Source organism: Micromesistius poutassou (assembly GCF_964030765.1).
Source record: "Micromesistius poutassou genome assembly, chromosome: 8".
Classification (NCBI taxonomy): Eukaryota; Metazoa; Chordata; class Actinopteri; order Gadiformes; family Gadidae; genus Micromesistius; species Micromesistius poutassou.
In genome coordinates, this window is record NC_140278.1 from 5,390,369 (window position 1) to 5,404,066 (window position 13,698).

At 44.0% G+C, this 13,698-nt stretch overlaps 1 protein-coding gene across 1 annotated transcript in view; it reads right to left on the reverse strand.

Annotated features, from left to right (window-relative positions):
• The window catches only part of cdkal1 (CDK5 regulatory subunit associated protein 1-like 1), a gene marked incomplete at its 3' end in the record, with an annotated part of 256,138 nt that overhangs the window by 213,555 nt on the left and 28,885 nt on the right, over positions 1 to 13,698 (reverse strand). Inside the window, exons 4-5 of the mRNA XM_084471876.1 lie at positions 6,006 to 6,090; positions 4,281 to 4,284 (exon numbers count right to left, since the gene is read on the reverse strand). Of these exons, the coding sequence (XP_084328002.1) occupies positions 4,281 to 4,284; positions 6,006 to 6,090 (89 nt within the window). The remainder of the gene's footprint in view (positions 1 to 4,280; positions 4,285 to 6,005; positions 6,091 to 13,698) is intronic.

Below are 13,698 nucleotides of genomic sequence, written 5' to 3' on the forward strand. Positions count from 1 at the left end.
CGACCCCCCATTAAATATAAATACCTTTTTGTCTGGCTGTTTAATCATTGAAAGTCCTGGAAATATTAAAGTGGCAATCTCGAAGATTTCCGTTTCTTTCTCTTTGGCCGTGCGCTCACTTTTCCGATATATTCAAACGTGTCACCACCGACACCCATTTCGGGACATTGATAATTATGGATGGGTATCGTTCGACAGACACCCGGTAGAAGAAAAACAGATTAAGAAGCACACATCTAAATAACTATCAGAGACACTTTAATATTGTTCAAATGGAAATGTAGAACAAACTAACAATACCTGCACATAAATCAAAGGAAAATACAACGGAGCATAAATATTTAATACATAGTTCTCTATTGAGGAATGCTATATGACACATTCAGGGTGATGGCAGACGGGTCGTGACCCAGGAATGGTTCTTCTGCCACAGGCTCAAACGGGCTAAACACATCAAGACACTGGGGCTCAGCCACACGCTTTCCCCTCTGCCTCTGTGTGTATTTGGTCCAGTGTGTGTGTGTGTGTGTGTGTGTGTGTGTGTGTGTGTGTGTGTGTGTGTGTGTGTGTTCCCCTTGAATGTAGGCTAATGCCCTGCAGAACTGACAGATTAAATGCCAATCTCAGGGTTGGACCGAAAACTCAGCCACAGGCAGAGTGTGTGTGTGTTCAACAAACCATAAATTGATGTATGCACAGCGAGCAGTGTATACGTCCAGTTTGATAGAATTCTGTGCTGTGTGTGCGACTTTGAGTTTGTGTGTATAAGTCTGTGTGTGCGCACATAAAAACAGCCAACCTCCACAGAAAACAACCATCGGTAAAGAGCACTAAAGGTCACTTTAGATTGCAGGTTGTTTAGAACTTCGATGTCATTCTTTGATGAGCAGAGAACATTTCTGACCTTAATGCCACTCGCTTCGGCTTGTCACTTTATTTAAACACACAATGTAAAGGCTAGGACAACCGTGTACGTGTATACTATGCACTTTGAAAAACATGTGTGTTGATAAACACACAAAACGGTTTCAATTGGCTTTCAATCTGGAAACGTAGTACACACCACACACATGTCCGAATGCTGGAACATTTCCCCCAGAAATTACTACCAAGCAAAAAATAATAATTTTAAAGCATTTAAATGTCCAGATTCAAGTTTTAGCCCTGTTATTTTAAGGCTGTGTGTAATCGTTATCCGAGATGGGAGAATATTAACCTGTTTTTCAAACAAAATAGCCCCACAAAACCACAGAGATAACTGGACTTACGTAAAAAAAAAACGTTTTTACATTGGATTTACACTTTATAATGATTTTATTTACCAAGCCGTGACCTTTTGCCTCAGGTAAATATGCGCTCAGAAATCAATGACGTGAAATCAGTGCAACAGCCCAGATCGCGATCTCCCTGATCAAATGCAACCACCGAGGGCAATAATGCATATTAACCACTTAGGCCATCGCTACGAACCGCCGTATTGACTTGGCACATTGACTGGTCTCATTTTAAAAGCCCCTATTTCATCTTCCTCGCTCATTTGTTTACTTCAGTATCTCTCTCTGTCTGACCTTTAATTTTAAAGAAACAAACACAGCAACCAAAAAATTAAATAAAAACCGGCTATACATTCAAAGCGTGACGTTTAGGCGCATGCCTGTATAAGCCTTTTCATTTTCAAGCCACTTATGAAGCAGCCCCTGGGTTGATGAGGGAGGTGTGAGAGGCAGCGCCAGCCAGATATACCATGGGTCCGGGTGATGCTGAGGAATTCACTAAGCTGCAGGTTGACGTATATCTTTAGCCACCAAGCCTTGAAACGCCACCTTCAGAGGGCCATCTCGCTGCCAGCCCCCCATAACCTGATGCTTAAGTTGGCCGGCACAACCTCGCTGCCACACTGACGAGGTGGCATCACCCGCCAACAGAGATCGCTGTTCAACATCTGGAGCCCATGTCCGGCCCAAGACATTATCCGTAGGTAGTCATGCATACTCACAGAGCGGGGCAACACTCGCAGTGTGTCAACGTAACATCTACAGTATGTAACAATGTGTACTTTCTGTGTGGATTCAATGTGTGCGTTGCGTGTCCCATTTCAATTAACATGAAAGACGTCTGGGTTGTTTTTCCATACACTTTTTCGCTCTGCTCGGTTCATGCATATTGAAGCCACACTAAGAGACTGAAATGAATGTCAATGTGTGTGGGAATTGGTGCACAATTTGAGAACAGAAATGCAGAATTCCAAGTTGGGTTCTAATTCGTTAAGCACTCACTCCCTTGATCATACAAATTACGAGAGACAGCAGAGGGTGGAACAGGCTCTCTCACACACACACACACACACACACACACACACACACACACACACACACACACACACACACACACACACACACACACACACGCCATAACATTTAATTACATGCTGTTGAGCAACTGTTTCTCTTATGCATTCCCCGTTCATTGATCTGAAAGGTCTACGACATTGAATTACACTATAGATTTGGGCATTGCAAATGCAGGCACACACAAACACGTGAATACACAAATATCCATGCTAATTGACTTTTTAGCATTCAGGAGCCATTTCATTAGCATTATATTTGTTTTCCCGCAGTAGGCTTCCGGCACTCTGTTCCAGCCGAGGAGATGAACAGCCGGTCGGAGCAGAGATAGACCACTGTGGGAAGCATCCAACCTTTCCGCCTGGTTAGAAGACCAGCCGCGTGTGCTGACTTCCTCCCAGCGCAATAACAAATAGACGGAAATAAAGTGGAGGAAAAGGACAGTGCAGGTCCGCCGGGACGGAAGTGTGAATATGGTTAAGCCGAGTAGGCTAACAATAACACTGATAGGAACAGAGACACATGAGTACTTCCCCCTGATAGAAGCAATACAGATTTACACACTGTAGTGACGTGCGTGTGCTCATAAAAACCTAACCTCATGCTGTGTAAAAAATATTCATATCTTAACCCTTACACCAAAGGAACAGATGGCAGAAGAGAAACTCCAAACTAAATGGTAAAACCCAAAGTTTTAGGTTGTGGGTGAATAACTTAATCAACATTCAGTATCATTCTGCCACGCAAACTGTAGCTGTTGGGATTCTATGCAATGAACCAACGTACAAAGCCCGGTCGAACCACAGAGGGGGGGTCTGGTCTCCAAGTTAACGGCTTTAATTCAACGTCACAAACTGGCTAGTCCAGCAAGTGAAGAAAGGCAGTTAAGCCTGTGAATCGCAGCACTGCGCTGTACATCTCAGCCCTGGTCAGCGATCACAGAAATTATTGGTCTAGCTCGCTGGATTCTGCTTTTGTTCAAAAGAGCCACAAGGCCCCGAAACACAACTTCCCTGCCAACCTGTAGACACACGTGTGTGTGTGTGTGTGTGTGTGTGTGTGTGTGTGTGTGTGTGTGTGTGTGTGTGTGTGTGTGTGTGTGTGTGTGTGGTACCAGGCGGTACCAGTGCGGCCCAGCGTGTGACTGAGCATGAGGCTTTCTGAGAAGCGTGCCAGTAGATGTGTGGCTAACCCTCTCTCCTTCACCCCACCCCCTTATTTCATCATGTGAGCACTCAGCGCAAAAAAAAAAAGAGTGTTTTCCAATGTGCGTGCTTTTTGTGCATGTGTGTGTGTTATTTTGTGTGTGTGTTATTTTGTGCGTGTGTATGTGTGTTATTTTGTGTGTGTGTGTGTGTAAATGTGTTATTTTGTTCAGCACATGTGTGTCCAGTGCCCTTGCCACTGAATAGGACATTAATTACATTAGCATTACAGCGGGGTGATTTCCAGTCGAAAAAAACTAAAAAGAAAACATTATTAACAGGAAAGACCTTTTTCAAAGACAAGTACTCTCCTATTCATTCTGGGTTCCAAAATAAAACTGCATGAATTAGCCCTGATGGAGGGCATGAAAGAGACAGAAAGGACAGGAAGAGGCACACCAGAGCCACATAAAAGAAGAAAATCTGCTCTAATCAAATTGGGCAGAGCAAAGTAAATAGCTTCACTTCTGATGTTCTAGTCAAACATTCATAATGGGGGAAATACGGGAAATACTGCGTCTGGCCGGGTGAAAAGACACGCCGATAATAACCACTGATCACTTGGAATGAGACGTCTCAAAAAGGGCCCAAAGATAGCCACTAACCCGGGGGTATCCTGTCAACACTGTCCGGGTTCAGCCACACAACACAGCCTTTATTTGTCCCTCAAAGAGGACAACGTGTGTAGTGTTTCACCATCGTGAGCCTGATGCTTCAGACCACTCACACAGCTGGAATAGAAACACCCAATGTAATCACTTAGGGGTTGTTGAGCAACATCAAACCAGTCTGTAATCAAACCGTCTCTCTGGCCTTTACTAAAACAGCCCTCACCAGTAGAGTAACGGGGGTTTGATCACCCAGATTTGTATTAACATAGTGTGCCGTTTTTACATGTTGACATTCTCTTTTGTGTTGTTGCTGTTAATTGTTTGTAACTTTTACGCAATGACCTGATGCTGCCTGACCTGACCTGCTGACCTGATACCAGAACGGCTCAATGCAACTTTAACTAAAGGTTCCAAAATAAACCACAAGCATTAAGTCTCTCCTCCGTTGTATTTGTTAAACTAATTTCACATGCGCACACACCGGTCACATAGACACAGCAAGGATCACGCATGCCTACTCCTTTCCTGCACTTCCTCCCTCATGGATGCAAATATAATCAAAATGCTAAATAGATCCAAGCTTAATCTCTCTGTTTTTATGCAGATCTCGGTGCGTGGGTGTCTGTGTGCGCATACGTGTGTGTATATGTGTCTCTGTGTGCACATGTGCGTGCGTGTGTGTGCGTGCGTGTGTGTCCGCCACATGTACATGTGCGTGTCTACGGGTGCGCACACATCTGTGTCTGTGTGCGAGATCTCAATGGCGTGGTAAGCAACCTTTTGAGAATTGGTGGGAACAGACATGGGGGAAATCACATTAAAACACACACACACACACACACACACACACAATAAGTGAGAGGCAGTGGGGGAGATTGAGATTGCAGGCGCACAGTGACGGGGGGGGGGGGTTGTGCAGGTTCAGAGCTGCTGGGTGAGTCCCCACCCTGAACCTGACGAGCTGTGCTCCACCCTGGCGTCTGCGGGGGTTCACACCAGGCTAAACTAAACATGTGTTTGGTGAGCCAGTAGATAAGACATTCAGCGGCACATGGGTAGGAGTCATGGATAGTCCCGTATCGGATCACATTTAAAATGGAGATGTTGGAAACAGCCCATGTGTTCATCATTAATAAATTATCATTAATAGATTAAAATGGTATATTGTATAAAAAAAACGGCCTGTGTTGCCCCCCCCCCCCGAAAATAAAAATGTTGGTGTTAGTGGAGTATGTATGCGTGTGCTTGTTTGTGCGTTAGCATGTTTGTGCATGTGTGTGCTTCTGCTTGTGTCGGTGTGTTGTGTACATGTGTGTTTTTGTAGGTACATGTGTATTTTTGTACATGTGCTCATATTTTGTACAGGTGTGCTTGTGTGCGTGTGTTTGTGTATGAGCATGTGCGGGGTGTAAGCACACGTGCATGTGTATGTGCATGTGTGTAAATTGTAATAATATGGATAATGTACAGCTTGTTTCCCCAATAAACTTTGTAATTTAAAAGTAGTCTGTGCGTGAGAATGTATCCTGCTCCTGTCATAGCAGCTCTGCGCAAAATGTAATGCGCAAAATGTAATAAGCTGCAACAACGTGTGTGTGTGTGTGTGTGTGTGTGTGTGTGTGTGTGTGTGTGTGTGTGTGTGTGTGTGTGTGTGTATATGTGTGTGTATATGTGTGTGTGTGTGTGTGTATATGTGTGTGTGTGTGTGTGTGTGTGTGTGTGTGTGTGTGTGTGTGTGTGTGTGTGTGTGTGTGTGTGTGTGTGTGTGTGTGTGTGTGTGTGTGTGTGTGTGTGTGTGTGCATGCGCATGCAGATGTGTGTGAGCGTGTGTGCTCCATTACTTGATAGAGTTCCTGAAGTGGTCCTCCGCAGGGTTCTTCACAGTGCAGCTGTTCAGGAGCCACAGGTCAGCCTCTGACGGGTCGTCTGAACACAGGGGAGGAGGGAGAGGAAGGGGAGAGAGAAGCCTTAGTCCGGGACCACAGGGTCTCTGAACCACAGCGCGTCGCAGGGGGATGCACCCGCCACACCTTAACCTTGACCAAGTGTCTTGTCAAGAAAGCGTCAAAAAGTACATTGATATACATCTCAACGTCCGTCAATTACAAATAATGAATGAGAACATGAAAGATAATAGATACACCAAGCTGTTATAGCCGAGAAACAACTCTTGCGCTCTAATTATTGAAATATCATTCACAATTGTTCTCACGTCGAAAAAAAATAAAGATTGTTTTCCATGTCATTTCCATAATCACCGCTAATTGCACGAATATGGATTCATTAAGATGCATTAATTGTTATAACTTTCTTGTTAGACGCAATAAAATGTTTTAACCATTATCCCAACCTCCCATCAGCAATCACATTGTCATAACATTCCCATTTAAGTATGTCCCTTCAATCTTCATCATTCACACTCAAACCGATGTGGACATCACACGGTACCCGACCAAGGGTATAATTTGGACTTGGCCGGGTTCATGCATCCATCAGGAGAAAGGGGCCAATGTTCTGTCTTGTGACACCAGGCTCGGCAGCTACACTCCAGGCACCGATGGCGAGCGCCACACGGCACGGCCAGGACACACACGCACGCACACACACAGGGGACAAGCCGCGGTGGTCGTGTAAAGCTAGCTCCTTTACGCCAGGTTGAACCAGATATTTCACTTAGCATTCTGTTCTCCTTCCGCAGTCAAGCATGTGAACACACACGTGCACGCACACACACACTAGATTGTAGCAGTCAAGCATTCACAATACTCTTATGTTGGGTCTTCATAAGCAAGACGTGTGCCACACACACACACACACACACACACACACACACACACACACACACACACACACACACACACACACACACACACACACACACACACACACACACACACACACACACACACACACACACGTGTGTGGGTCACAGCATGTAGTGAAAAGTGTGACCAGTCACACCTTATTTTGGCAACATTGTCATTCTCTTTCATTCTCTTTAAACACACGTATCACCTGCCCACACACACACACGCATACTTTCATACTTTTAAATACAAAACTAAGGACCTCAGAGCTTAAGGGCCACCTTGACTCTTTAATTCATGTCATCAGTTTGATTAATGTTGTGAAACAACTGTGTTATTGTACTTTTTTTTTTTTTTTACCAAAAATGTAGCTTTGTTTTATGATCGCCCCTATGTGTGTCTTAAGGGAAACAAACTATACAAAAAAAAACAATGCAGTGTGTGAATGATGTAAGAACACAATGCATTAGTGCAGCACCATCCAGCATCCATTCAGCCTTTAAAAAGAGAACAAACGGGCAGAATGTGGGTTAGGTCTAGCGGGGAGGCAGCGGCCCATTTGAACCCTCTTGGATTGAGTTAAAGAGGACTCAGCCGACCAGCGGAGCAACATGAATAATAGTGGCTCTGAGGGCCATAAATCACGGGGCTGTTTTCAGATTGCTGGGTTTGTTTGTATGCGCCACGCGCAGGCGACTCGCTTTGATTGTGACAGGGTCCGCAAGAGAAGGTCACATAACTTTATTGATCGGCCTTGGGGAAACACCCACAGGACGGCCTGTTTTGCCTACCTTTATTAGTCTAGTTTTTTGCATTATAAACACACACACACACAGGGCCGGTGGGAGTGGTCTCAGCTGTGTGGTTGCACTCTCCGTTCAGTCCTGGGGGAGGCTGCTCCTAACGACAATAACAACCTCTTCATCACTGTAACGCACACACACACACACACACACACACACACACACACACACACACACACACACACACACACACACACACACACACACACACACACACACACACACACACACACACACACACACACACACACACGCTTGTACAGTGAAATAGGCTTAACAATGCAGTATGGCCATAGGAACACTTACGAAATGCATTTGTTCTCACAAACACAAACACATTAATTAAAAGGAGTAACATCCTGCACTATACAGCCCCGTGAGATTGCAGACCTCCGAGTCAATATTAGAATATGAGAGAGTGGGAGGGAGAGAGGCTTCTGAGAGGGAGAAACGGGACGCAAGTTTGATGGAGTTGAAGGAAAAGGAAATTAAAAGGACCAGAAAAGTTCTTCAGAGCAAAGCCAGACCATTTACTGGCACAATTGACTCCAGAAAACGAAAACAATTTCCCTTGCAGATTGTCAAAAAGCACTGCTACTCCGCCTGCTCCCAAATCGGACCATCAGACTGGGGCCAAGATCCGGTCCACAACAGCATACTCAATTGAAGTCTGTGTTTAACTCAGGACCCTGAGGCCCTCTGATCTCTGAAACTTTTCACCACTAAATAGGTGTGACGCTAATGAGACGAGCCATCTGCTGATTCCAACTTTAAAAGCACTCCGACCTTGCGACCTGTACAGAGCCCATTGGGCGCAGACTCAGAGTGTTGTTGGCTACAGATTCTGTCCATCATCTTGTCATCATCAGTTGAATGAAGTATAACATAGGAGATAGATAAACTGCATTAAACTGCATTTACATGTCTAAAAATGTCGGTGTACAGATTTCAAATCAAGGGCTGACTCCATGCAATGCGGTGTCGATTTTATTCTAGCTTGTTGTTTGACAAAAGCAGTGGCTTTGAGGCAGGTTGTGTCCGTGGGGTGTGTTTGTTTCTGTTGCAGCGGGAGGTTTGGTGCTGCAGTTTCAGTGCAGCGGGGCTCTGATTTGGAGGTGCTTATACGCAGCGGCAGCATTGCTGTGGGCTCATGACAGCACTATAAGTCGGTGGGGTGGGGGCTAATCGCTCAGAGAGGCTGATACATGCTGGAACTCTAGCTAGCCAGCTGGGTTAGCCAGGGGTTGTTTTTACTGTGCCTCCCTGTGACAGAGAGGGTTAGTCTACACAGAGAGACACAGAGAGAGAGAGAGAGAGATACAGAGAGAGAGAGGCAGGAAGAAAGACAGAGACTAGCTGAGAGAGGGACAGAGAGAGATAGGGACAGATAGACAGACAGACAGACAGTGAGAGGGGGGGGTTGACATTTCAATAGGAATATTAAAGTAGTTAATGAGGAAATAGGAGGTGTGGTAAATCAATGTGCTGGCACTGTGGGTCATAATGCGATGCTGTCCCCAGGATGGAGGAGAGATGAACAGCAGATCCAGAGGAGGCGAAAACAGAACACATATTTGATAAATGGGTGGGGGCCCGTCGGACTACAGATGGAAAATTACCACTTTTCACTGTCCATTTACATCCTTTCCCTATGTTGGCATGCAATTACTCACAAAATGAAAAAGTGCTTGATTCAGCCGGAGCCACAAAACGATTCAATCCATTACTTTTACTGCATAGGCTCAAAAATTACCACATAACCACAGACCTATAATTCATGTTTGTACCACAACAAACAACTTACAACCTACGCGAACAGACAACTTTATTTCATCCCTGATATCGCTCGCCTATTCTATCATTGGCAGAGAAACCAAGAGGAGATGATTTAAGTGAATGCACTTAAAAGTCCAACCTTCCAACCTAAAAGTATGTTGACACAAACCTCCAAACTTGGCTTTGCATAGAGGGGATTTGCTACGACGTTGCAATCCAGCCAATGGGTCGCAATTTGGTTTGATTATGATTTGCATGCCATGGCAAATCAAGCCTGCCATGTTAATAGAGAAGAACACTTGATCCACAGTCTGACGGTTCAGCCTGTATCTGATAGTACAGAATCAGAACGGCAAAAATAAAGTCATTCTGGTGTGTGTGTGTGTGTGTGTGTGTGTGTGTGTGTGTGTGTGTGTGTGTGTGTGTGTGTGTGTGTGTGTGTGTGTGTGTGTGTGTGTGTGTGTGTGTTTGTAAAAATCGGGCATGGTCATAAATCAGCCCATTTCCTCTATTATAGAACTGACGGACTATTATAGATTAGGGTTTTATGAAGCACAGATCAATAATACTAATAATAGTTCCAGGACCCTGACTCTAGGACTGGATACAGAGGTTGAAAGAGGGAGAGCAAAACAGGGAGTTGGAGGGGGGGGGGGGGGGGGGGGGAGAGAGAGAGAGAGAGAGAGAAAATGAGAGAGACGGACCATCCTAGTTAAACTCAGCCACACACACGCATAAACAAAATGTACTTTTGTTATTCATCATTGTCTTGTCACAAATAGTATTTCACCTGCAGTGCTAATATTGTTGACAGGCGTGTCAATAAAGCATTTTGAATTAGATCTTGGCAGGGGGCTGAGGTTCAGAAGGTAAGCCACGGCAAGTTGCTTCCCTGAGAAATGTGCAGTGATAATGAACAAATAAATGAATTGATCGCTGACGTCTGTGTGAGGGCAGTGTCTCCTTGTTAAACCAGACATAATCTGGGATCCAGCGGTCCTATGTTATAGCAAAACTACTGGATGGAGACGGCACAGAGCCTGGGCCGGATACCAACCACTATGGCATTAATAGAGACGTAGTAGTTGGTAGAAAGAACCTTTCTTTGTTTCTACCAAAGAAAGGTCCTTCGTATGAGTGAATGAAGTTTTCAGGAAGGGACTTTAATAAGTGTATTTCTGCATTGGCTAGTCGACACGGTGAGGATTTGAAACCTTTACAGACACTAATTTTACAGTTTCCTACAGCAGGCACGAGTTTGTGCTTACCAATTATGGGCGTGCACATCCCTGACTCCAGCCACGTGATTGGTCAATACAAATTTTAAGAAAATATTGAAAAACACCCAGTTCACCCAGATCTGAGTTTGTCTGCAGTTCACACACAGTATTACTGATTTGTGAGACTAGGTCAGCCATAAAAGATCCCTCGTCGTCGCTTTACAGCCTGAGAAACAACAATTGTGTATCAAAAAACAATACTGTAGCAAGCACCATAACGTTTACATTAGGGCTTTGACTCCAAACTTCGTTATTCAAATATAATTTGAATATTAAAAAAATATATAATATTTAAACGAATATTAGGCAGCCCTTAATATTCTAACCTTTTATGGGCATTATTTTTTGTAAACGGGACATAGACAGACTCATTTCACGGATTCCTGTGAGACCAGGTTGCCTTAATTACATCTGTTGCATATTTAAGGTGAAAACTAAATGTCAAGGGAAAGAGGCGGTGGTTGCAAAAAGTATTTAGATTGCTTACTATTATCGCTTATTATTATAAGTTCACTCATTGCTATAATGGTTTATTCGTTTCCCAGTATCATTTCCTTAATTTAGAAGACAGTTTTGTTCATTTTTGAATTGTAAAATAAATAAAATCATTTTTTGAAGTTGCAAGTTTTTTTAATTATTGGAAGCGAGTCGAGCTGACCTTGCCTGCTGTACCCACGGCCCAAAATAAAGAACAGCCAAGACAATATCCTCAATTCAAACATGCCGTTTCATTTGGCCTCAATTGGCTACGGATGCGAACTTGGAATGAACATGCACAACAGGGATTTCTAAAGGTTACTGTACAGTGGCGGAGACTGCAGGAGCTGAAACATCACTACGGTAGAACTAAGAAGGTTCTACGAGCGCTTCAGATCAACCTTACCAACGAACGACGTACGAAAGAGATTCGTAGCAAAGAACGTTTCGGGAAACAAATACCGGTGCTTTTGCACATGGTAAGGCTATGTGCGCGGTGCGCCATAGCGAGACCCCCTAAAAGATGAAAAGATAATTCAAACCCTTCACTCACCGTGTGCCTAATGCTTTACAACATTTCCACCCTCTCCATCAATCAACATATTTTTAGGCTTCAGTGAACTATGCTATTGCTTTTATAAATAAATAGAACAGAATAGAACAGTTAAAGTTTGGCGCGGCATGATACGGAACTCTCCAAACAGTTAGCAACCAATCAGATTGCTTGATTTTAAACCACCTGTTTTATAATAATACATATTCAAATATATTTGAATATTAATATTAATAAACAAACAAACTTCAAATGTGATTTTTGGGCAAAAGTCAAAGCCCCAGTTTACATTAAGCAGACGCTTTTATCCAAAGCCACTCACAAAAAGTACATTTGTCAGAAGAAAGACACAGAAGCATACAAACCCACATGGGGACAATTAGCCGTCAGATGTGTAGTGCAATAATTCACATTACATAGATTCTGATTCACACTTGGCCAATATGTGAAGGAAAGCAAAAGCCAGTCCATGGGATTACATGGCCATGAAATCAGACTTTCTGCAAATATACTCGTCAATCGTGGTTTTTAAAGTGAGGGAGATCAGCCATCATGCTGCATGCCAGACTGTCAATCACACAGCAAAGCAAATTTGGCCAATGACAGGATCCCCAATTATGCTTTCAGCTCATGCTTCATGAATATGATTGGATTGTGGATATTGGATTAGAAAAAATAAGTCAGACTAGGGAATTTAGTTTTAGTTCATAAATCATACTGTTGAAAGTCATCACAGTCCCTCTATTATGAACTGACCAATGGCTAGGCTATGCTAGTATTATTAGTACACAAACATGGTGACTTGATTCTGACATTTGTTGCCAGGAATCAGGAACGTTGTCGAATGCTTTTATGCAACTGTGAGTGTTTACGTGCGTTATTGCATACCATCATCAAGTCTTTTGCATCATCTTTTCAGAGCTTGGTACGACTCCGATTCCATCGGACACGCAAAACAGAGCCCTGCGACGGAGGCTGTGATTTTTGGTGTGTGTCTGTTCGTCGCAGTGGATCCTCCTACATATTCTTTATATACATTTATTTATGCATACTTGATCCTGGGTCATATATAAACCATTTCAATCACAGCCCTCCCTCGGCAGAGACGGGGAGACACGGGTCAGGGAGCAGGTGTGTGCAGCAAATAGGAAAGGCTGATAGATAGAGTGATGGATGGCATCGGGGGAAAAGGGAGAGAGGGGGGAGAGAGAGAAGGATGAGGGGACACACGAGCCCTGGCTGGTCCCGCCGACCCAGATGAAAACAGAGCCAAAAGGGATAATTCAAACGACAGGAGGAGCAGGGGCAAAGAAAAGTTTGGGGGGAAAAAAAAGACCAGGAAAAAGAATAATAGCGGAGGAAAAAAGACAATGGAAGGAGGGAAAGTGGTGGAGTGATGAAGAGGGTCCGTGAACAGGAACGCCGAGACGAACGACAGGGAGAGAGGGAAGGCCAACTGAAAACGATAGTAATAAACGGAAGGGAGCGATGAGAGAGGGATGGAACGGTGAGAGTCCGATAACAGACATGAACAGAAGTACAGGGATCAGGTTGCAAAATGAGCAACGGACGAGGATAGATGATGGATGAGCAGGAGAGCAGCAGAAGAATAACATTTCGATAAAACAGATACTATTTGTTGGATAGCTCTTGCTTTGGGACTGAATCTACAAAAGAAACAGAAGGCTTTGTTCACCTGCCCTCAAACACTTCTTGTCAAACACAATAGTGCCATTTTAAACAGGTATATTGTAGGATTACACGTATAGCAGATGTTTCGGGCTTGGTCAAGTCACACTTTGTTTGAGAAACATTAGTTGCAGTGGTGTATGCATTGT